Source organism: Salmo salar, chromosome ssa01 (genome assembly GCF_905237065.1).
Source record: "Salmo salar chromosome ssa01, Ssal_v3.1, whole genome shotgun sequence".
Taxonomy (NCBI): domain Eukaryota; kingdom Metazoa; phylum Chordata; class Actinopteri; order Salmoniformes; family Salmonidae; genus Salmo; species Salmo salar.
In genome coordinates, this window is record NC_059442.1 from 23,141,184 (window position 1) to 23,165,920 (window position 24,737).

At 41.9% G+C, this 24,737-nt stretch overlaps 2 protein-coding genes across 2 annotated transcripts; one reads left to right on the forward strand and one right to left on the reverse strand.

The window, feature by feature from the left end:
- The first annotated feature begins 2,732 nt into the window (after positions 1 to 2,732).
- tmem54a (transmembrane protein 54a) lies at positions 2,733 to 14,562 on the forward strand. Its single transcript, XM_014157805.2, has 6 exons — positions 2,733 to 2,995; positions 6,073 to 6,269; positions 6,660 to 6,719; positions 12,815 to 13,003; positions 13,156 to 13,299; positions 13,706 to 14,562. Exons 1-6 carry the CDS (start codon positions 2,983 to 2,985, stop codon positions 13,823 to 13,825), a joined length of 723 nt encoding a protein of 240 aa, XP_014013280.1. The 5' UTR covers positions 2,733 to 2,982; the 3' UTR covers positions 13,826 to 14,562.
- LOC101448007 (histone deacetylase 1) lies at positions 14,185 to 24,613 on the reverse strand. The gene is given in 13 exon segments (NM_001279011.1): positions 14,185 to 15,348; positions 15,429 to 15,480; positions 15,624 to 15,818; positions 17,742 to 17,872; positions 18,185 to 18,293; positions 18,672 to 18,921; positions 20,633 to 20,725; positions 20,922 to 21,063; positions 21,225 to 21,363; positions 21,533 to 21,607; positions 21,772 to 21,889; positions 22,018 to 22,130; positions 24,559 to 24,613. Coding segments are annotated over 13 exon segments (1,497 nt in total). The 5' UTR covers positions 24,611 to 24,613; the 3' UTR covers positions 14,185 to 15,320.
- Positions 24,614 to 24,737: the final 124 nt, after the last annotated feature.

The window sequence follows — 24,737 nt, forward strand, 5'->3', positions numbered from 1 at the left end:
CCCGAGTTGGGCAGCGGTCTAAGGCACTACATCTCAGTGCTAGAGGCATCACTACAGTCCCTAGTTTGATTCCAGGCTGTATCACAACCGGCCGTGATTGGGAGTCTCATAGAGCGACGCACAATTGGCCCAGCGTCATCCGGGTTAGGGTTTGGCCGGGGTAGGCCGTCATTGTAAATTATTATTTGTTCTTAACTGACTTTCCTAGTTAGATAAAGGTTATAACCAAGGCCCTTCTTCCCCGATTGCTCAGTTTGGCTGGGTGGCCAGCTCTAGGAAGAGTCTTCGGGGTTCTAAACTTCTTCCATTTTAGAATGATGGAGGCCACTGTGTTCTTGGGGACCTTCAATGCTGCAGACATTTTTTGGTACCCTTCCCCAGATCTGTGCCTCGACACAATCCTGTCTCAGAGCTCTAAAGACAATTCCTTCGACCTCATGGCTTGGTTTTTGCTCTGACATGCACTGTAAACTGTGGGACCTTATATAGACATGTGTGTACCTTTCCAAATTAACGTCCAATTAATTTAATTGACCACAGGTGGACTCCAATCAAGTTGTAGAAACATCTCCAAGGATGATCAATGGAAACTTTTTTCATTTTTTTGTCTCATAGCAAAGGGTCTGAATACCTATGTAAATAAGATATTTCGTTTTTTAAATTAATTTGCAAATATTTCTAAAAACTTGTTTTCGCTTTGTCATTATGGGGTATTGAGTGTAAGGCTGTAATGCAATGTAAGGCTGTAATGCAATGAAATGTCGAATGTGGTCTGAATAATTTCCGAATGCTGTATAAATATTTGTATTTTATTTAACTAGGCAAGTCAGTTAAGAACAAATTCTTATTTACAATGACGGCCTAGGAACAGTGGGTTAACTGCCTTGTTCAGGGGCAGAACGACAGATTTTTACCTTGTCAGCTCGGGGATTCGTTCTAGTAACTTTTCAGTTACAGGCCCAACGCTCTAACCACTAGGCTACCTGCCGACTCCACTAGGCTTCCTGTCACCACTATATATATTGTATCCACTCATTATTTACCTAAAATATAGATGTATGCATTATACAAACGTATGCAAATCCTTCAGGAGGGCTTTGAGGGAGATAATAAAAAATAAAAAAAGAGCCCTACTAACTTCTAAAATTCCCTACCCCATCCCCTTCCAACATCAATGACCCTACACTTCTATCTTTCCCTCTCTTCAACATACTTACACCAATATAACACATGCTCCACCATTTCATGGACCATGCAATCCAGACACATACCATGTATATGCTTGCCAACCAGATGTAATGATGAGTTCAATGTCCTAGGTGCAACCGAGCAAACAACACCTCTTCCTTCCTATTCTGACCTTTGAATCTTGGTCCACCGACATTTCTCTGGAGGCCCTTGGTTTCTGTCCCATCTCTTCTGCCATACATCTATCAAAATTGCTCTGATCTTACATTTGGCCTCAGCTCTACCCAGTGGAGCATGAATATGAATTATATCTAGTTTTAAAGGCCTTTTGCCTATCTGGTCTACAATTTCACTCCCTTCCACACCCAGTCTCTCGATTCTCCTTAATAGCGTTAATGCTTACAATAGTAGATCACTCCTATTAGATTTTCCAGAGGATAAACTACTCAATACAGAAAGAGAATCTGAGCATAATACAATTCTGACAGGTTGAACGTCCTCCACCCACTGGAGGGCAACCACTATTGCCAACATTTCAACAGAGTACAGACAGTTAATCTGTTAGTCTTCTACACATCTGCACATACAATTCAGGAATGTAAAAGCCTGCTCCTGTGCGCCCACTATCTGGGTCCTTGGATCCATCTGTGAAAAACTGTAAAAATGCATAAACTTCTACCAATGTCACGGTCAACCAGTTTCCCTATATCACTGACTTCTGACCAATCTTTTATTTTTTAATAGCAAGCCTTATTGTTTGGCCTGTTATTTGGCTGTTATTACACAGGCAGCCCAATTAGGATATTTCTTCCACAAAATTGGTCTTTTGACCAATCACATCAGCTCTTTTTCAGCAACAAACACTCAAACTAGACAGTTTTATCTCAATCTCTTCATTCAATGACTCAATCATGGACACTCTCACTGACAGTTGTGGCTGCTTTGCGTGATGTATTGTTGTCTCTAATTTCTTGCCCTTTGTTCTGTTGTCTGTGCCCGGTAATGTGTGTAACCTGTTTTGTGCTGCTACCATGTTGTTGTCATGTTGTGTTGCTACCATGTTGATGTCATGTTGTGTTGCTACCATGCTGTGTTGTCATGTATTGCTGCCATGCTATGTTGTCTTAAGGCTCTCTTTATGTAGTGTTGTCTCTCTTATCGTGATGTGTGTTTTGTCCTATATTTGTATTTCATTTATTTTATTTTTAATCCCAGCCCCAGTCCTGCAGGAGGCCTTTTGCCTTTTGGTAGGCCGTCATTGTAAATAAGAATTAGTCCTTACGTTAACTGACTTGCCTAGTTAAATGAAGGTTAAATAAATTAAAAGAGATGATCTGGTTGGTCAAAAGACCAATTAGTGAAAAAATATCAAATCGAATTGTATTTCGTACAGTGTATTTCGTACACCGTACAGTGAAATGCGTACTTACAAGCTCTTAACCAATAACGCTTTAAGAAGTTCATAGAAAAGAACAAAAATAATAATAATAATAGATAAGTAAAAAAATTGGGCTGCCTTACATTACTTGTTTACCCATATATGTGTAGGTAGGCTAGGTCATTGAAAATACAGTAGAAATTCCTTTCTGATCAGTTTTGACAGAGAACTATTATTTCACAGGTAAAAGCCAACTCGAGGCGGAGCGTCCTCACACTGAAGCACGGGTTGGATTCCATGCAGGTGTGCGGAAAGAGAAGAGAACGAACAAAGCAGAAGCGGCGTTCGCAGATTCAAGAGCCAAATGGCGATACAGAAATACCTTTAAAATGATTTGAGTGCAAACGGAATTCAACATGGGGAATTTAGGTGAGTTTACTTGTATTCATTGTACGGATGTGTAGTTTAAATGGAAGTGGATATACGTAGGCTACAACAGAAGTGTGAGTTACCAATCATAGGAATATTTTTCTGGGTTGGGTCGGGATGCCGACGTTTTTTTGTTGTAGAGGGTCTGTCATAAAAGGAACTGCCATGGGATGTCGTCGTGTTTATAGCAATGTCGTTTCCAGTATAATACATAGGTCTACCTATGTAGTCTAACTATCTGGCTATCTGATTTAATATAGTAACATTAAACAATATGAATAACAGAACGTGGGTCAATAACGTCATTTTCCCAGTTTGGACAATGATTGATCATTAGGCGGGCCTAAAGTAATACTATTGGTTATGTATGCCTATTCGTAAACAACTGATGGATTAGTAGATGAGGAATAGTAGCGGATCGCAATATCATTACTTTTAGACTAAGGTGCAGGCCTGAATTGACCCATTGTATTTCGGTGTAGCTGGGTGAGGGGAGGCTAAAAACTCTAAGCTACCTGGGTCAATTTGCTTCAAAGGTGGCGTAATGTGAATTCCCTACGCCCCTCTCTTTTATTTTCATAGACGGGGGCTGGTAGCCTAATAGTCTTATACTTTGTGCATTGTTTAGTATACTGTATTTTCTTCTCAACAAATGCGTAATTAACGTGCAGAGAATGGAAATGGGTCTTTATACTCACAACAGTTACCATCTCTGGTGTTGCCCTGGGTCAGAGGTGTTGATTCAGTTGTAATTACACTATACATTGCCTTGTTTTCAAACTGTCTGTAACCAGACTAGAAATAGGAGTGGGAGGCCCCGGTGCACAACTGAGCAAGAGGACAAGTACATTAGTGGCTAGTTTGAGAAACAGACGACTCCGGGATGCTGGCATTCTAGGCAGAGTTCCTCTGTCCAGTGTCTGTGTTCTTTTGCCCATCTTAATCTTTTCTTTTTATTGGCCAGTCTGAGATATGGCTTTTTCTTTGCAACTCTGCCTAGAAGGCCAGCATCCCAGAGTCATCTCTTCACTGTTGACTTTGAGACAGTTTTTTTGCTGGTACTATTTAATGAAGCTGACAGTTGAGGACTTGTGAGGAATCTGTTTCTCAAACTAGACACGATTGTAGTTTTCCTCTTGCTCAGTTGTGCACCAGGGCCTCCCACTCCTCTTTCTATTCTGGTTAGAGACAGTTTGTGCTGTTCTGTGAAGGGAGTAGTACACAGCGTTGTACTAGATCTTCAATTTCCTGGTAATATCTCACATGGAATAGCCTTCACTTCTCAGAACAATAATAGATTGACGAGTTTCAGAATTAAGTACTTTGTTTCTAGCCATTTTGAGCCTGTAATCGAAACCACTAGTGCTGATGCTCCAGATACTCAACTAGTCTAAAGAAGGCCAATTTTATTGATTCTTTAATCAGAACAACAGTTTTCAGCTGTGCTAACATGAATGCAAAAGGGTTTTCTAATGGACAATTAGCCTTTTAAAATGATAAACGTGGAATAGCTAACACAATGTGCCATTGGAACACAGGAGTGATGGTTGCTGATAATGGGCCTCTGTACGCCTATGTAGATATTCCATTAAAAATCAGCCGTTTCCAGCTACAATAGTCATTTACAACATTAACAATGTCTACACTGTATTTCTGATCTATGTTATTTTAATGGACAAAAAATGTGCTTTTCTTTCGAAAACAAGGACATTTCTAAGTGACCCCAAACTTTTGAACGGTAGTGTATACAAAAGTATGTGGACACCTCTTCAAATTTGTGGATTTGGTTATTTCAGCCACACCTGATGACATATGTATAAAATCGAGCACACAGCCATGCTATCTCCATAGACAAACATTGGTAGTAGAATGGCCTTCCTGAAAAGCTTCGTGACTTTCAACGTGGCTCCGTCATAGGATGCCACCTTTCCAACAAGTCAGTTCGTCTAATGTCTGCCCTGCTAGAGCTGCCCCGGTCAACTGTAAGTGCTGTTATTGTGAAGTGGAAACATCTAGGAGCAACAACGGCTCAGCCGCAAAGTGGTATGCCACAAGTTCACAGAACGGGACCGCCAAGTGCTAAAGCACGTAAAAACTATCTGTTCTTGGTTGCAACACTCACTACCGAGTTCCAAACTGCCTCTGGAAGCAACGTCAGCACAAGAACTGTTCGCCGGGATCTTCATGAAATGGGTTTCCATGACAGTGAAGCTGCACACAAGCCTAAGATCACCATGCACAACGGCAAGCGTCGGATGGAGTGGTGTAAAGCTCACCTCCATTTAACTCTGGAGCAGTGGAAATGCGTTCTTTTGGAGTGATGAATCATGCTTCACCATCTGGCAGTCTGACGGACGAATCTGGGTTTGGCGGATGCCAGGAGAATGCTACCTGCCCGAATGCATAGTGCCAACTATAAAGTTTGGTGGAGGAGGAATAATGGTCTGGGGCTGTTTTTCATGGTTTGGGCTAGGCCTCTTAGTTACAGTGAAGGGAAATCTTAATGCTACAGCATACAATGACATTCTAGACGATGCTGTGCTTCCAACTTTGTGGCAACAGTTTGGGGAAGGCCCTTTCCTGTTTCAGCATGACAATACCCCCATGCACAAAGCGAGGTCCATACAGAAATGGCTTGTCGAGATCGGTGTGGAAGAACTTGACTGGCGTGCAGAGAGCCCTGACCTCAACTCCATCAAACACCTTTGGGATGAATTGGAACGCTGACTGCGAGCCAGGCCTAATCGGCCAACATCAGTGCCGAACTCACTAATGCTCTTGTGGCTGAATAGAAGCAAGTCCCTGCAGCTCTTGTGGCTGAATAGAAGCAAGTCCCTGCAGCAATGTTCCAACATCTAGTGGAAAGCCTTCCCAGAAGAGTGGAGGCTGTTATAGCAGCAAAGGGGAGACTAACTCCATATTGATGCACATGGTTTTGGAACGAGATGTTCAACAAGCAGGTTACCACATATACTTTTGTTCATGTAGTGTACATTGAAATCAGTGTTTACTGTTTACTCACCGACTATCTATGGTGATGAAAAATATTGAAGCAATGTTTCTATCCTCTGCTCAAGGTGTGTGCTGTGCAGACCTGAAGGACAACAAGACCCTTATGAAAATGGGCCTGGGACTGGTGCTGGTGGGACACGTCAACTTCTTGCTGGGAGCGCTGGTACACGGCGTTGTGCTCAGGCACATCAACGTGCATGTTCAAGCCAGGGTCATGGGGTACGCCATCTACATCATCATCGCCCTAGTGGCAGGGCTCGTGGTGAGTGACCGAAGGCTGGCACAGATCATAAAACCACTGATCACCAGCAGCCAAACTATTCCCTGTGTTGTCCTTGCATTGTGTATTGCTCATTTGAGCAGTATACTGTGTTTTGGCTTTCTTTAATCAAGTAATGAGTCTTGTTTGGAATACAGTATCAGCCTGTAGTAACAAAGAGCCCAAACAGAATATTGTAAAGGTTGTGACCTTCTGGTGACATTGTTTGTGGTAACTTTATCATGTGACCTGATAGTAGTAGTATCTCAGTTTGTGGTCCTTTGGTAGACTGGAGCCATTTTAGTTAGTGAATTATTGGTTGTACCATTCTAGCCTGTGGACCAATAGGAGCAGTGTATTAGCTAACATGTGACTTGACTTCTGTGTCTTCAGGGAATCATAGCTGGAATAATAGCCATTGTCCTATCCAAAAACCTGAAAAACAGGATTCTGGTAAATATTGCTTCATTCTCTCCTACAGTAGTTTCTTTCTCCACCTATCAGGGACTGGGCCAAATACTGTTTTGTGTTGGTATTTGTCAGAACTTGCCCTTGTGTCTGGGCACGTTTAGTATCCTCTGGTTCTTTATCTATGTGTGTGGGTGAGTTAAACCCATATTCAAAAATGTATTGCATTCCATGTACATTCAAATAAAGGCAGGCATCATCAATACACATGCAAAAATGGAACCCACCCTCCATACACATACATCATTTGATTTACATATTAACTGTCAGTCATAGTCATACAACTTACTTGTCAGCCAAGTCAAACAATATATGCTGTATAGGCATAATATACACATTTACACTGTTTTGTTGCATTACAAAGTGGGATTTAAATATACTTTTATCATTGATCTACACAAAATGCTCCATAATATCAAAGTGAAGAAATTCAAAAAATGTGTACAAATGTGATACAAATTCAATAACTAAAATATATAGTCATTGCATAAGTATTCACCCCCTTTGTTTAGGCAAGCCTAAATTAGTTCAGAACTAAAATTTGGCTTAACAAATCACAAGTTATATGGACTCACTCTGTGAAATAATAGGGGTTGACATGATTTTTTAATGATTACCCCTTCCTCTGTCACCCATACATACATTTGTAAGCACAGCTTCAACTACAAAGACCAGGGAGCTTTTTGAAAGCCTCATAAAGAAGGGCAGTGATTGGTAGATGGGTAACAATAACAAATCAGACATTGAATATACGGTATCTTTTTAGCATAGTCAAGTTAATAATTATGCTGTGGATGATGTATTAAACCACACACACATCAAAGATGCAGTCCTCCTGAACTAAGCCTTAGGACAGCAAGGGAACTGCTAGGGGATGTCACCATGAGGCCATTACTGATTTTAAAACGGCCATTGGCTGTGATGGGAGAACTGAGGATGATTCAACGACATTGTAGTGACTCTACAATAATGATAAAATAATACAAATATTGAGAAAACATGCATATGTATGCAACAAGGCACTAAAGTAATACTGCGAAAAAACATGGCAAAGATACTTTTTGGCCTAAACGCAAAACCTTATATTTGGGACAAATTCAACACAAGACATCATTGAGTAATTGCCTCCTTATCTTCAAGCATTGTGGAAGCTGCTTCATGGTATGGGCATGCTTGACATCGGCAAAGACTGGGGAGTTGTTCAGGATGAAAAGAAACAGGATGGTGCGACGCACAGGCAAAATCCAAGAGGAAAACATGGTTGTCTACTTTCCACCAAACACTGGGAGAGGAATTCACCTTTCAGCAGGACAATAACCTACAACACAAAGCCAAATCTACACTGGAGTTGCTTACCAAGGAGACAAGTGAATGTTCCTGAGTAGATAAGTTACAGTTTTGACTTAAGTTTGCTTAACTCTATGGCAACACTTGAAACTTGCTGTCTAGCCATGGACCCAACACCTAGACGGCGCTTGAAGAATTTTGAAAAGAATGGCCAAATATTGCAGAACAGAAGACTCACAGCTGTAATCGCTGCCAAAGATGTTTCTAACATGTTTTGAAGTGAATAATTATCTAATCAAGGTATATTAGTGTTTTCTTTTTCATTAATCTTTAAATATAAGAATTTTTCTTCCACTTTGACAGACTATTTTGTATAGATCATAGACAAAGGACAATTAAATAAATTGTAACACAATAAGATGTAAGGACATCCAAGGGGGGTGTAGACTTTACAGTATATAGGCGCTGTACAGAGTGTATATATATATATATATATATATATATATATTTAAAAAAGAACTTGAAATAAAATTGTGCTGAACTGCACTATGTGTAGCCACTTATTTTACTATCCAATAATATTGGTAAATGTGTATATACACCTAGTACATGCTAGTCTACCTGTCACGTGAGCTTTTTTGTTGTTGTTGGTAAATACGCTACGTGACAAAGTATATGAACACCTGCTCGTCGAACATCTCATTCCAAAATCATGGGCATTAATATGGAGTTGCCATAACAACCTCCTTCTGGGAAGGCATTCCACTATATGTTGGAAGATTACTGTTGGGACTTGCTTCTATTCAGCCACGCGCATTAGTGCGGTCGGGCATTGATATTGGGCCTAGCTCGCAGTTGGCGTTCAAACTCTTCCCAAAGGTTTTCAATGGGGTTGCGGTCAGGGCTCTGTGCAGGCCAGTCAAGTTCTTCTGCACCGATCTTGACAAACCATTTCTGTATGGAACTCGCTTTGTGCAGGGGGGCATTGTCATGCTGAAACTGTTGTCACAAAGTTGGAAGCACAGAATCGTCTAGAATGTCATTGTATGCTGTAGCTTTAAGATTTCCCTTCACTGTGACTAAGAGGCCTAGCCCAAACCATGAAAAACAGCCCCGACCATTATTCCTCCTCCACCAAACTTTAAAGTTGGCACTATGCATTCGGGCAGGTAGCGTTCTCCTGGCATCCGCCAAACCCACATTTGTCTGTCGGACTGCCAGATGGTGAAGCATGATTCATCACTCCAGAGAACGTGTTTCCACTGCTCCAGAGTTAAATGGCGGCGAGCTTTACACCACTCCAGCCAATATTTGGCATTGCGCATAATCTTAGACTTGTGTGCGGCTTCTCTGCATTGGAAACCCATTTTATGAAGATCCCGGCGAACAGTTCTTGTGCTGACGTTTCTTCCAGAGGCAGTTTGGAACTCGGTAGTGGGTGTTGCTTAAATAGAAGAATCAACAAATTTTGAAGGGGTGTCCATGTGCTTTTGTGTGTGTGTGTGCGCACACACACACATGTATGTATGTGTGTGTATATATATATGTGTATATGTGTGTGTATATACTGCTCAAAAAAATAAAGGGAACACTTAAACAACACAATGTAACTCCAAGTCAATCACACTTCTGTGAAATCAAACTGTCCACTTAGGAAGCAACACTGATTGACAATAAATTTCACATGCTGTTGTGTAAATGGAATAGACAACAGGTGGAAATTATAGGCAATTAGCAAGACACCCCCAATAAAGGAGTGGTTCTGCAGGTGGGGACCACAGACCACTTCTCAGTTCCTATGCTTCCTGGCTGATGTTTTGGTCACTTTTGAATGCTGGCGGTGCTTTCACTCTAGTGGTAGCATGTGACTGAGTCTACAACCCACACAAGTGGCTCAGGTAGTGCAGCTCATCCAGGATGGCACATCAATGCGAGCTGTGGCAAGAAGGTTTGCTGTGTCTGTCAGCGTAGTGTCCAGAGCATGGAGGCGCTACCAGGAGACAGGCCAGTACATCAGGAGACGTGGAGGAGGCCGTAGGAGTGCAACAACCCAGCAGCAGGACCGCTACCTCCGCCTTTGTGCAAGGAGGAGCAGGAGGAGCACTGCCAGAGCCCTGCAAAATGACCCCCAGCAGGCCACAAATGTGCATGTGTCAGAAACAGTCTCCATGAGGGTGGTATGAGGGCCCGACGTCCACAGGTGGGGGTTGTGCTTACAGCCCAACACCGTGCAGGACGTTTGGCATTTGCCAGAGAACACCAAGATTGGCAAATTCGCCACTGGCGCCCTGTGCTCTTCACAGATGAAAGCAGTCTGGAGACGCCGTGGAGAACGTTCTGCTGCCTTCAACATCCTCCAGCATGACAGGTTTGGCGGTGGGTCAGTCATGGTGTGGGGTGGCATTTCTTTGGGGGGGCCGCACAGCCCTCCATGTGCTCGCCAGAGGTAGCCTGACTGCCATTAGGTACCGAGATGAGATCCTCAGACCCCTTGTGAGACCATATGCTGTTCGGTTGGCCCTGGGTTCCTCCTAATGCAAGACAATGCTAGACCTCATGTGGCTGGAGTGTGTCAGCAGTTCCTGCAAGAGGAAGGCATTGATGCTATGGACTGGCCCGCTCGTTCACCAGACCTGAATCCAATTGAGCACATCTGGGACATCATGTCTCGCTCCATCCACCAACGCCACGTTGCACCACAGACTGTCCAGGAGTTGGCGGATGCTTTAGTCCAGGTCTGGGAGGAGATCCCTTAGGAGACCATCCACCACCTCATCAGGAGCATGCCCAGGTGTTGTAGGGAGGTCATACAGGCACGTGGAGGCCACACACACTACTGAGCCTCATTTTGACTTGTTTTAAGGACATTACATCAAAGTTGGATCAGCCTGTAGTGTGGTTTTCCACTTTAATTTTGAGTGTGACTCCAAATCCAGACCTCCATGGGTTGATAAATTGGATTTCCATTGATTTATTTTTGTGTGATTTTGTTGTCAGCACATTCAACTATGTAAAGAAAAAAGTATTTAATAAGATTATTTCTTTCATTCAGATCTAGGATGTGTTGTTTAAGTGTTCCCTTTATTTTTTTGAGCTATATGTATGTGTGTGTGTGTGTGTGTGTGTGTGACACACCTACTCATTCCAGGGTTTTTCTTTATTTTTACTATTTTCTACATTGTAGAATAATAGTGAAGACAACACATTATTACTATTCACCCCCCCCCCCATAGTCAATACTTTGTAGCGCCACCTTTTGCAGCAATTACAGCAGCAAGTCTCTTGGGGTATGTCTCTATAAGCTTGGCACATCTAGCCACTGGGATTCTTGCCTATTCTTCAAGGTAAAACTGCTCCAGCTCCTTCAAGTAGGATGGGTTCCGCTGGTGTACAGCAATCTTTACGTCATACTACAGATTCTCAATTGGATTGAGGTCTGGGCTTTGACTAGGCCATTCCAAGACATTTAAATGTTTTCCCTTAAACCACTCGAGTGTTGCTTTAGCAGTATGCTTAGGGTCATTGTCCTGCTGGAAGGTGAACCTCCGTCCCAGTTCCAAATCTCTGGAAGACTGAAACAGGTTTCCCTCAAGAATTTCTCTGTATTTAGCGCCATCCATCATTCCTTCAATTCTGACCAGTTTCCCAGTCCCTGCCTATAGTAAAACATCCCTAACACCATGCTTCACTGTGGGGATGGTGTGATGGGAGGTGTTGGGTTTGCGCCAGACATAACGTTTTCCTTGATGGCCGAAAAGCTAAATTTTAGTCTCATCTGAACAGAGTACCTTCTTCCATATGTTTGGGGAGTCTCCCACATGCCTTTTGGCGAACACCAAACATGTTTGCTTATTTTTTTCTTTAAGCAATGGCATTTTTCTGGCCACTCTTCTGTACAGCCCAGCTCTGGAGTATACGGCTTTAAATGGTCCTATGGACAGATACTCCAATCTCCGCTGTGGAGCTTTGCAGCTCCTTCAGGGTTATCTTTGGTCTCTTTGTTGCCTCTCTGATTAATGCCCTCCTTGCCTGGTGCGTGAGTTTTGTTAGGCGGCCCTCTCTTGGCAGGTTTGTTGTGGTGCCATATTCTTTCAATTTTTTTAAAATAATAATGGAAAAAATATCAAACTTTGAACATGGTGCGCCGTGGAATGTTCAAAGTTTTGGATATGTTTTTTATAACCCAACTCTGACCTGTACTTCTCCACAACTTTGTCCCTGACCTGTTTGGAGAGCTCCTTGGTCTTCATGGTGCCACTTGCTTGGTGGTACCCCTTGCTTAGTGTTGTTGCAGACTCTGGGGCCTTTCAGAAAAGGTGTGTGTATATATATATATATATATATATATAACACAAGTGGACTTTATTTAACTTATGTGACTTCTGAAAGTAATTGGTTGCAACAGATCTTATTTAGGGGCTTTCATGGCAAAGAGGGGTGAATGCATATGCACGCACTACTTTTCAATTTTTGAAGTTCACTTCACCAATTTAGACCATTTTGTATGTCCATTTCCATGAAATCCAAATAAAAATCCTTTTAAATTACAGGTTGTAATGCAATAAAATAGGAAAAACACCAAGGGGGATGAATACCTTTACAAGGCACTGTATGTATGTATTCCCCTAACCCTACCTCCCCTAATTGGAGTAAACTAATGGACATCAACACTTAAGCTTCTACTTCCAGTTTTTACATTTTACGGAGACTATTTTGCATGAGTTGTTTTTAGTCCCACCCTTCAGCTCCACTCAAACCCTCACGTGAGCCTTTTTGTTTATTGCCCCTTGCAGATGTGGGCGCTGTTGGTGGTCAGTTTAGTGTCAGGCCTTCTGGCAATCGCCTCCACTGTGGGGTTAACCATTTCCATGGTTAAGGCCATTATGAGTGGAGGTCGGGGCCTGCTGAAGAATTGCAAGTTCCCTGATGCGATTGGCTACTCCAGTGTCAACGAGTGCCCCTTTGACCCCACAAGGATCTATGTAAGTATTTTAATCAAAAGCTATTAATGACATGTTTTTAACTTCAATAAATGCACACAACAGTAGAATTTAATATTAAGATGTGAGGTTGTTTGTTTACATACAGACTTATACTTTACAAGCCCGTACTAACACACCTTTGTTCTCCCTAGGAAACTACTATTATTCTGTGGGTTCCTCTCATTCTAATGTGTGTGGTGGAAGTGGTGTTCTCAGGCCGCTGTTTCGCTGTCTGCACCTCCTTCCTCCGCCTCTGTACGTGCAGAAGACGAAGGAAGATTGTCAATGGCAGAAGGGTAAGTTAACTACCCTTACATGCATGATGAGTTACCTTGTCTGAGACCTGAAGATTTGTATTTGCTCAGATCTAAAGCGCTGAACCCTAGGTGTGGGCCTGTTTTATATACGGCTCTCTGGTTGGTGTTGGCTAATGCAGCCTTGAGGCGTCTGGATGAGATTTGTTCGTATCCAGGTCGCAAAGTCTTGTCTTCACTTACAAACGGCAATGCTAAACGTTTTACTGACCGTGTGCATATTCATTATGCCCATTGTTACAAAACAGGAGGGACCTACCTGAATTTGTCTAATAGAAACTATTTTTGCTCTTAAGGTTTCATAACTAATGTGCGTGTCATGTTTCACTATAGCTAATGTGTGGGTGTGCCTGTGTGCGGATCATGTTTTTACACCCCTTTGTTGCAGGTGCGCATTCAGACTCCAGGTGAAATGTTACCGGTGTCTCCTACTCCTGAGTCAGAGCCGGCAGAGCAACATGAACTGCTGAAGCCTGACTCACCGACAGAGATGAGTGAATGGGTCTGAACTATAGGGACTAATCCACCATCTGCACTGACTGTTCAGGACCCATGGTTCCTGTATGTTGACTGGAGGTAGTGCTATTGAATAACTGGCCAAATTTTAGGTTCTTGTCACATGATTGCTGTTTCTTGAAAGGAATATGTTCAAGACTAACCTCTTGATGTGTCACTGCAAATATTGTTTACTTAACCTGTTTCCCCTGCCATGGAAAAGGAGTAGGGTTGCAAAGGGTGGGTATATTACTGTTGAGGTTTACCAGAACTGTATCACATGACATCTAGTGGCCTTTTAGGTACTTCAGATTATCACAGGTGCTGTATCACGTTTTTTTAAAAGCTGTAAAACAAGCTTAGTGAATACCATTTGAGGGCTTCAACATGAAATCACTTTTACTATGTAAATGTTTTGGCACATGGAAAGTCATATTGGAGCAGTTGCAGAGTTAATAGAAAATAATGCCATTGTTGATTAGTTCGCTACATTAATTAGGCTATTTCCTCTTGAACACATGGTCTATCCACTAGAAATTAATGTACAAGATGGACAGATGTAAACCAAAAAATTAAGTTAATCAAGTAGTTTTGCAACTGAAGATGTTCAATGCATTCGTAGTATATAGCTGTAGATTTTCATAGCATTGGTTTCTTAGTCTTCAAATCTGTGGCCCTTCATATTTGTAAGCACTCCTGGGAAGACATCTTCAATTTCATGTTTGCAGAATAAAATCAGATGTCATGACATTTTTGCTTGGCTTGAATTTAAAGGAATGTGCCCTTACCAAAATACCATTGCTGAACATCATGTTCTAGGGAAATAATCCAGGAATGCTGATTTCATTGAAATTGGGTCCTAAATAATGACCTTTAAAAATACAAACTACAATACATGGAAGTCATGGGATTATTTCTGTTTTATCACATACTGTACTGTAGGTCTGGTGTAGTATTCAGGTTAATTCTATCCTCCGGACAATATTGCTCAGAGTAGCTTTAGCCGGTAACACAGAATGAATACATCTTTGAGAAGTGGACATCATGTCATGCTTCAAATATGTTTCCAAAGGCACAGGACAACAGTGCGACAAAATACAAAAGGGGGTACAAGAGATGTCAACATATCTATGATTTAAATTAAATCTGAAATGTATAATATTTTGTGCCAGGCCTTTAGTAGACTACATTTTGTTTGGGTAAGGGGCGTAGTATTCATAGGATGAAGCGAAATGGGCTTAAAGCATACAAAAACAGCAGTACTTATAAAAATTGCAACATTAAGTGTCCTAGAAAATACATGTTTAGCCCATTTCAATCTGGAGGGGTGGGATTTTCCCTTGCAGCAGCCAGTAAAGGTGACTGGTCTGGCAAACAGAACTATTCTCAACAGGGCCCGGTTTCCCAAAAGCGAAATAAACCATATCGTTATAACGAACTTAGTCTTCAGATGCTTTTGGGAAACTGGGCCCAGGTGTGATTGCTTTAAAAAGATGGCTAGGAGCTCCTCACGGTGTCTTGGACTCCTCTTTTGGCCTGTTGAACAGAGGGAAAATGACTTAAAACACATTGACTATCGGATATTCCCTAAACATTTTAAATGAACGTTTGCTAACCCCTTTGTTGTGTCCATTTTCTCCTCCTCTGGCACCTTTTCTTCTTTTACTTCTATCATAACAAAGCAACAAATAAACAATTATCCTCAATGGGATATGGTATGCCTGATATAGAACTTAATGTCTATAAGGCTTCAAAATGTTAGATGACTGCAGTTGTACTCCACACGAATGAGAGGGAATTGATTGAGATACCTTTCTTGTCATCAGCTTTCTTTTCATCACCTGCTTTCTTCTCTTCTCCCTCTTTTTCTTTGTCTTCTTCAGTCTTTGTTCTCTTGGCTTTCTTGAAGCTGGCAGCATTTCTCCGTCCGCCCCCTTGACCCTCAGCCTCGTCCTCAGAGTCTGAGAACTCCTCGTCACACGCTATCCTCTTGTCATGGGCGCGAACTGCACAAGAGGACATGAACATCTCATCTGTGAGTAACTCGGGCAAAGATTTGCGTGGCGGGGGCATATAGAAGGTATATTTCTCATGTTAATTCTGAGAAAAAGTAGGCATGCCAATGGTGCAAAGATTGTGTTACCAAGAGAAGCATGTGTTGTGGCTGTGTTGGTCAGATTTTAAAACGTGTAGGCTTGTGGCAGCAGATACTCTAGAGGATAGAGCATTGTACCAGTAACCGAAAGGTGGCTGGTTTGAATAACCGAGACAAAGGTGAACAAAAATCTGTGTCCTTGAGCAAGGCACTTAACCCTCATTTGCTCCAGGGGCACTGTACTACTATTGCTGACCCTGTAAAACATTTCACTGCACTTAGTGCATTCAGGAAGGAGACCTCTGGACTTTTCCCACATTTTATGTTACAGCCTTATTCTAAAATGGAGTAAATCGTCACCCCCCCCATAATGACAAAGCAAAAACTGGTTTTTAGCAAATGTATCACATTTACATAAGTATTCAGACCCTTTACTCAGTACTTTGTTGAAGCACCTTTGGCAGCGATTACAGCCTCGAGTCTTCTTGGGTATGACGCTACAAGTTTGGCACAACTGTATTTGCGGAGTTTCTCTCATTCCTCTCTGCAGATCCTCTCAAGCTCTGTCAGGTTGGATGGGGAGCGTCGCTGCACAGCCATTTTCCGGTCTCTCCAGAGATGTTAGGTCGGGGCTCTGGCTGGGCCACTCAAGGACATTCAGAGACTGGTCCCAAAGCCACTCCTTCGTTGTCTTGGCTGTGTGCTTAGGGTCGTTGTCCTGTTGGAAGGTGAACGGTCGCCCCAGTCTGAGGTCCTGAGCGCTCTGGAGCAGGTTTTCATCAAGGGTCTCTCTGTACTTTTGCTCCGTTCATTTTTCCCTTGATCCTGACTAGTCTCCCAGTCCCTGCCGCTGAAAAACATCCCCACAGCATGATGCTGCCACCACCAAGCTTCACCATAGGGACGGTGCCAGGTTTCCTCCAGGCGTGACACTTGGCATTCAGGCCAATCTTGGTTTCATCAGACCAGAGAATATTGTTTCTCATGGTCTGAGAGTCTTTAGGTGCCTTTTGGCAAACTCCAAGTTGGCTGTCATGCCTTTTACTGAGGAGTGGCTTCCATCTGGCCACTCTACCATAAAAGCCTGATTGGTGCAGTGCTGCAGAGATGGTTGTCCTTCTGGAAGTTTATCCCATCTTCACAGAGGAACTCTGGAGCAATGTCAGAGTGACCATCGGGTTCTTGGTCACTTCCCTGACCAAGGCCCTTCTCGCTCAATTTGCATGGGCAGCCAGCTCTAGGAAGAGCCTTGGTGGTTCCAAACTTCTTCCATTTAATAATGACGGAGGCCACTATGTTCTTGGGGACGTTCAATGCGGCAGACATTTTTTTGGTACCCTTCCTCAGATCTGTGCATCGACACAATCCTGTCTCAGAGCTCTACGGACAATTCCTTCAAACTCATGGCTTGGTTTTTTCTCTGACATGCACTGTCAACTGTGGGACCTTATATAGACAGGTTGTGTGCCTTTCCAAACCATGTACAATCAATTGAATTTGCCACAGGTGGACTCCAATCAAGTTGTAGAAACATCAAGGCTTATCAATGGAAACAGGATGCACCTGAGCTCAATTCCGAGTCTTATAGCCAAGGGTCTGAATATGTAATTAAGGCTTTTTTTTTTAATGCATTTCAAAAAAACTGTTTTCACTGTGTCATTATGGGGTTTTCTGTGTAGATTGAGGGTAAAAAAAAAAGTAATACATTTTAGAACAAGGCTGTAATGTAACAATGTGGAAAAAGTTAAGGGGTCTGAATACTTTCCAATTGCACTGTATTTGAGACTTTTTTTCCATTGTCAGTCAGGTCTAAACATTTGGACAGGGGACTTACTGGATATGCGTTTGTTAGGGTCTTCCTCCTCCTCGTCTCCACTGTCCTCCTGCACGGCGTCTTCTGGGATGGCCTGCATCTGGACCCCGGGGGCGTGGGGCAGCATTCGAAGGTTCTCAAACAGACGCTGCCTGAATGGACACATACAAGTGAGACGCATTAACCTACGTGACATCACGTCAACTAACAGTGGCAAAAATACCATCATAGATACACGTCTCAAGGTCAGGGATAATATGAATAACAAGTGCCGTAATATGACCTATGCGGTATCTGAAATTACCTCGTCAATAACTAGTTTACATAACGGTTACTGTTTATGACCCAAATCTAAAGACATTACTTCATTATGACTAATATAGTATGATAGTGAACAAAAATACTGTTCTAATTACGTACAGTAGGCATAAAGAGCACAATAAAAAGTGTGGTCAACGACTCACTTGATCTTCTCCAGGTAGTCGTTGGTGTTCTGGTTGGTCATGTTGGAGGGACTGATGTGCAGTTTGAAGTCTGGCCCAAAGTACTCAAAGTAATCATTGTATGGAAGCTCTGTGGAGAAAAATTCATGTTATCAACGCAGTGACATACGTCTACTGTAGTGGAATCTATCCTAAAACACTCATGCCCCTCAGACCTGTCAAATACTACTGTCAACATAGTAACACTAGAAAGTAAAAGTACATAAATCAACAGTGCAGCAGGATGACTCTAATAAGAAGCATGAGCTGGAGCACACCCAGAGAAAAGTATTTAGTGTAGAGGTGCTAACGGCAAATAAACTATAAAGCTATAAAACACTTTAAGTCGCACACTATATATAAACTCTCAGTAATTTATTGGGTAAAACCCCAACACTGCCACCTTCAGGGCCCCAAAAATGTATGTGCAACCATTTCTTTTTGTATAGCTTGCAGCAGGAGAGCTCACCGTTTGGTATGGAGCTGTCTAGGGCCACAGCTGTCTCATAGGTCCAGCAGCGGGCCACGTTCCGGATGGTGTAGCCTCCACCACCCAGCATCAGCAGGGGCAGGTTGAAGCTCTTCATGTACTCCACACACTTAGCATGGCCTTTGATGGTGAGGTTAAAGCAGCCAAGCCTGTCTCCTGAGAGAGAGTCAGCGCCACACTGAAGAACCACTGCACTAGGCTGGTACATCTCCATCACTTTAGTCATGATCTGCACACACAGACATAAATTAAATTGACATTTTAGTCATTTAGCCGAAGCTCTTACCCAGAACGACAGTTAGTTGAATGCATTCAGTTGTACAACTGACTAGGTATCCCCCTTTCAGGTGCTTCTGGAAGCTGGTTCCACCATTGGGGTACCAGGACAGAGAAGAGCTTGGTTGGCTACATGGGAAGTAGAATGTGGTCCATCTACACTTGGGTCTGTTTGAGTTACAGAGAGGAGAGATTAACCTCTTGGGGCTAGGTGGGACGCTAGCGTGCCACCCGTGGTGCACTCCATCAACAGCAGGTGCATTTCAAGAGCGGCAAATTTGAATCCAAATAAATGTCAAAATTCAGATTTTTCAAAAATACAACTATGTTACACCATTTGAAAGATAAACATCTCCTTAATCTAACCACGTTTTACGATTTCAAAAAGGTTTTACGGCGAAAGCATAAATTTAGAGTATGTTAGGACAGTACATTTACAAGAGTTGTGTGTAATGTTTTGTCAAGTCAAAGACAGGGTCACCAAAACCATAAAACCAGCTAAAATGATACACTAACCTTTTACAATCTCCATCAGATGACACTCCTAGGACATTATGTTAGACAATGCATGCATTTTTAGTTCTATCAAGTTCATATTTATATACAAAAACAGCGTTTTACTATGGCATTGATGTTGAGGAAATCGTTTCCCTCCAATAACCGGCAGTCAAGTCAGCGTCACAAATTAAATAATTAAAATTAGAAAACATTGGTAAAATATTATATTGTCATTTAAAGAATTATAGATTTACATCTTTTGAACGCAATCAACTTGCCAGATTTAAAAATAACCTTACTGGGAAATCACACTTTGCAATAATCTGAGCACTGTGCCCAGAAAAATACGCGTTGCGATACAGACTAGACGTCATGTTGGGGAGATCTAAAATCGAAAATACTATGTAAATAATCCATTACCTTTGATTCTCTTCATCAGATGTCACTTCCAGGTATCACAGGTCCATAACGAATGTAGTTTTGTTCAAAAAAGCTCATCATTTATGTCCAAAAATCTCCGTCTCGTTAGCACATGATGTAAGCCAGCCGGACTTCTCGTCATGAACGAGGGGAAAAAATATATTTCCGTTCGTTCAAACATGTCAAACGTTGTATAGCATAAATCATTAGGGCCTTTTTTAACCAGAACATGAATAATATTCAAGGTGGACGAATGCATAGCCTTTTATAACGTATTGGAACGAGGGTACCCAACATGAAGTAGCGCGCCAGGTGTCTAATGGGACATCACCGTTCCATGGCTCTTGTTCGGTCAGATCTCCCTCCAGAAGACTCAAAACACTTTGTAAAGGCTGGTGACATCTAGTGGAAGCAATAGGAAGTGCCAAAATATTCCTAAACCCCTGTGTTTTTCAATGGGATAGGTTTAAACTCAATACAACACATCAGGTATCCACTTCCTGTCAGAAAATGTCTCAGGGTTTTGCCTGCCAAATGAGTTCTGTTATACTCACAGACACCATTCAAACAGTTTTGGAAACTTTAGAGTGTTTTCTATCCATATATAATAAGTATATGCATATTCTAGTTACTGGGTAGGATTAGTAACCAGATTAAATCGGGTACATTTTTTTTATCCAGACGTGCAAATGCTGCCCCCTAGACCCAACAGGTTAAATACAGCCAAGATAAGTTAGTATACTTACAGGCTTGAATATGGCTTCGTAAGACTCGTCATCTATCCCATCTCTCAGAGGGTAATTCACAGCATAGTACTTGCCTTTCCCTGCGCCAATATCCTTGAGAAATAACAAAGCAGACACAGTCAACTACAAATGTGGGCACAAGCTCTGCAAAGTTGACCAACAAAGCAATTCTGAAACTACATTTCACCAGGCTGTGAAGTTTTCTAAGTATGAATTAAATCTATCCTTTGGACATCATTTAATAAACAATGCCACCACTTTGCATCCCCTGATGACATGACAGCCTCACCCTCAGGTCTCCAGTGCCGGGGAAGTACTCTCCGTACTTGTGGAAGGACACGGTCATGACCCGGTCTGTGGTGTAGAACGCTTCCTCCACTCCATCTCCATGGTGAATGTCAATGTCTATGTACAGAACTCTCTGGTGGTATCTGGGGGAAGAGAAGATTTACCATCAACAGGTTGAAGAAAAATCTCCTAAATATGGCGTACCTGCAGTGTCCCAAAGTGAAGTTACTATTGAGATCCGTAGGGTATATCATTCCCTACATTTCATAAACTTGATGAACTGCAGTGGAGCAGTTGTACTCACTTCAGTAACTCCAAAATGGCGAGCACAATGTCATTCACATAGCAGAAACCTGACGCCTCAGACTTCTTGGCGTGATGGAGGCCTCCAGCCCAGTTAATGGCAATGTCTGTTTGCTGTTTGTTTAGCTTCACAGCTCCAGCTAAAACACAGGGGAAGAGAAGCCAATCAGAATCAATCAGAGAGCATGAAACTATGGCTACATTCTTGTAATGGACAGCCACAGAAGAGGCCAAGTAAGCCAGAGAATATTCAAACTATCCAGGCAAAATGTGTCTCATCTAAAACCTACACCTGTTTTATTAACTTACCAACAGAGCCTCCTGTTGAGAGCTGGCAGAACTCAAACAGGCCATCAAACACAGGGCAATCCTCACCAACGTTAACTGTGTGAGAATTGCAGAAAATGTGTTCATCTCAAAAGCAGCAAAAACATAAGGACAAAGCTGGCCTAGAGGCTTTTCAAAGTATTTATTTCTGACTTTTCATGGGCTACTGCTCAAATGTATAGGTATATTGAGACATGACATGCTCTCTGCCTAAAACTCACATCTCTGCATCTGTTTGCTGTACTCCGACATGTTGTCAGGCCGGATGGAACGCAGGAACTTGATGTAGTCGTCACTGTGGTACTTGGTCATCTCCTCTCCATTGGCTTTGTGAGGTCGCTGAGACAGACAGGGAGAAGATCAGTTACTGACACCTCACTACCTAGGTATTAACCTCTCCATTCAGAACTACTGAGTTTGCAGGCTTTCTGCTGCTCTTATGAATAGTTCCAGGATTTTCAACATACGTATATCTCCATCTTTCTGTAGAGACCATAGTTCAGCAAGAGGTTGTGTGTCATGCGGATACGGTGTGGCTTCATGGGATGCCCCTGGCCATAGTAGTAATTCCCAACATCACCTTTGAAGGAAGAAAGTGGACATCAGCAGATGTCCAAAGAATGCATCTTAGCTAATTGTTCTGTACAGCATAGCCTTTATCTACTGCTGTACTTCATTTGATTATTAAAAATATATACAGTACCAGTCAAAAGTTTGGACAAACCTGCTCATAATGTTTTGTTATTTTCTACATTGTAGAATAATAGCGAAGACAACAGTATTAAATAACACATGGAATCATGTAGTAACCAAAAAAAGTGTTCAACAAATCAAAATATATTTTCTATTTGAGATTCTTTAAAGTAGCCACCTGGATGACAGCTTTGCACACTATTGGCATCCTGTCAACCAGCTTCATGAGGTAATCATCTGGAATGCATTTCAATTAACAGGTGTGCCTTAATTTATGGAATTTCTTTCCTTCTTAATGTGTTTCAGCCAATCAGTTGTGTTGTGACAAGGTAGGGATGCTATACAGAAGATAGCCATATTTGGTAAAAGACCAAGTCCATATTATGGCAAGAACAGCTCAAATAAGCAAAGAGAAATGACAGTTCGTCATTACTTTAAGACATGAAGGTCAGTCAAACTGGAACATTTCTAGAACTTTGAAAGTTTCTTCATGTGCAGTCGTACAAGAGTTAAAGTAACAGACATCTCAACATCAACTGTTCAGAGGAGACTGTGAATCAGGCCTTCATGGTCAAATTGCTGCAAAGAAACCACTTCTAAAGGACACCAATAAGAAGAAGTGACTTGCTTGGGCCAAGAAATACAAGCAATGGACATTAGACCGGTGGAAATCTGTCCTTTGGTCTGAGTCCAAATTTGAGATTTTTGGTTCCAACCGCCGTGTCTTTGTGACGCAGAGTAGGTCAACGGATGATCTCCGCATGTGTGGTTTCCACAGCAAAGCATGGAGGAGGTGTGATGGTGTTTGCTGGTGACACTGTCAGTGATTTATTTAATATTCAAGGCACACTTAACTAGCATAGCTACCACAGCATTCTGCAGCAATACACCTCCCATCTGGTTTGCGCTTAGTGGGGGCCATCACTTGTTTTTCAACAGGACAATGACCCAACACACCTCCAGGCTGTGTAAGGGCTATTTGACCAAGAAGGAGAGTGATGGAGTACTGCATCAGATGACCTGGCCTCAACCCAATTGAGATGGTTTGGGATAAGTTGGCAGACAACAAGAACTCAGCATTTGTGGGAACTCCTTCAAGACTGTTAGAAAAGCATTCCAGGAGAAGCTGGTTGAGAGAATGCCAAGACTGTGCAAAGCTATCGTCAAGACAAAGGGTGGCTACTTTGAAAAATCTAAAATATATTTTGATTTGTTTTACACTTTAGTTACTACATGATTCCATGTGTGTTATTTCATAGTTTTGATGTCTTCACTATTTTTCTACAATGTAGAAAATAGTATTACCTACTCGTTCCCAAAAAATGTATGTCCAAACTTTTGACTGGTCGTGTGTATATATATAGTGTGTGTGTACTTGTTTTACATTTACTGTATTGATTGAACATCATCAGCATTTCACTGCACCCGCCATAACACCTAAAACTGTGTATGGACCAAAAGTGATTTGCAGTAACAAATAATATTTTCATTGATTGAAGAGATACTACCGGGAATTTCGGCGGGCATATATACTTGGGAAACAGCATGTCAAATTCATTCAAAACTTGATATTTTTGTTGTTGTTGCGTTTTAGCTAACCCAAACTCTTTTCCTAACCTTCATCTACTACGTGTATTCTCCTAAACCTGCAATGAAAAGTAAATTCTGACAAAAGTTGGATCCCTTCTAGCTATGACCATTTTGGAAACGAGGCCCTTTATCCAAAATCCCTTCGTATCACTTTAATTGTAACACTTCTGACCAACCTATACACATGTGAGGAGAATGGACGGCCACTAAGCAAGCAATCTGGCCAATGCAACGAAACTGTATGCATTTTTTTTTTTAGAAAATCACTATAAATCGCAAACTTATTACGTCTAGGAAGTGAAATAGGTTAGCTAGTAGCTAACGTTGTTAGCTTGCTAGTATAACTAGCTAATGTAGCGCTAGCTTAGTGTTTTTGTGGATTCTAATGCTTGCATAAGCTAATTAGTTGGCTAACTAATCGGTTCTACCTTTGTACAGGCTAGCTATCAAGTTGACCGAAAAGTTAAATTCTGGACAAGTAACTTGACGTTAATACACAATGGAGAATAATATTTGGCAATAGTGAACATTTTCTCAAAAGATCAACGTACAGAATTTGGAAATGCCTCGCTCTTTCACAAAGCTAACGTTAGCTAGCTAGAGATGCTGCACGTTTGCACATCGAAGTTAGCTAGCTAATCTGATCACAGCAAATCTGACCATTTCCACCACTTTAACATGGCACATTGTACAATAACTCGATGTATAGCAAAATGAGTACTTACCATCATAATAGTAGCAAACTTTTTTCTTTGTTCCTTGAGAACTCAGCGCCATTTTACATCACAGACTACAGTGGGTTAGAAAAGCGGCAGCTGTACTTGGGAAAAGAGGTGTATACAATCGGGTACTTTGTAGAACGTCACTTGAACCAATCAAGTAGTAGTTTACAATGTAGACGGCG

Excerpts from the sequence above, each read along its gene's own strand:
- tmem54a (XM_014157805.2), top strand. Across the intron at positions 13,004-13,155 it reads TTGACCCCACAAGGATCTAT|GAAACTACTATTATTCTGTG; the intron begins GTAAGTATTTTA and ends TGTTCTCCCTAG. Across the intron at positions 13,300-13,705 it reads AGATTGTCAATGGCAGAAGG|GTGCGCATTCAGACTCCAGG; the intron begins GTAAGTTAACTA and ends CCTTTGTTGCAG.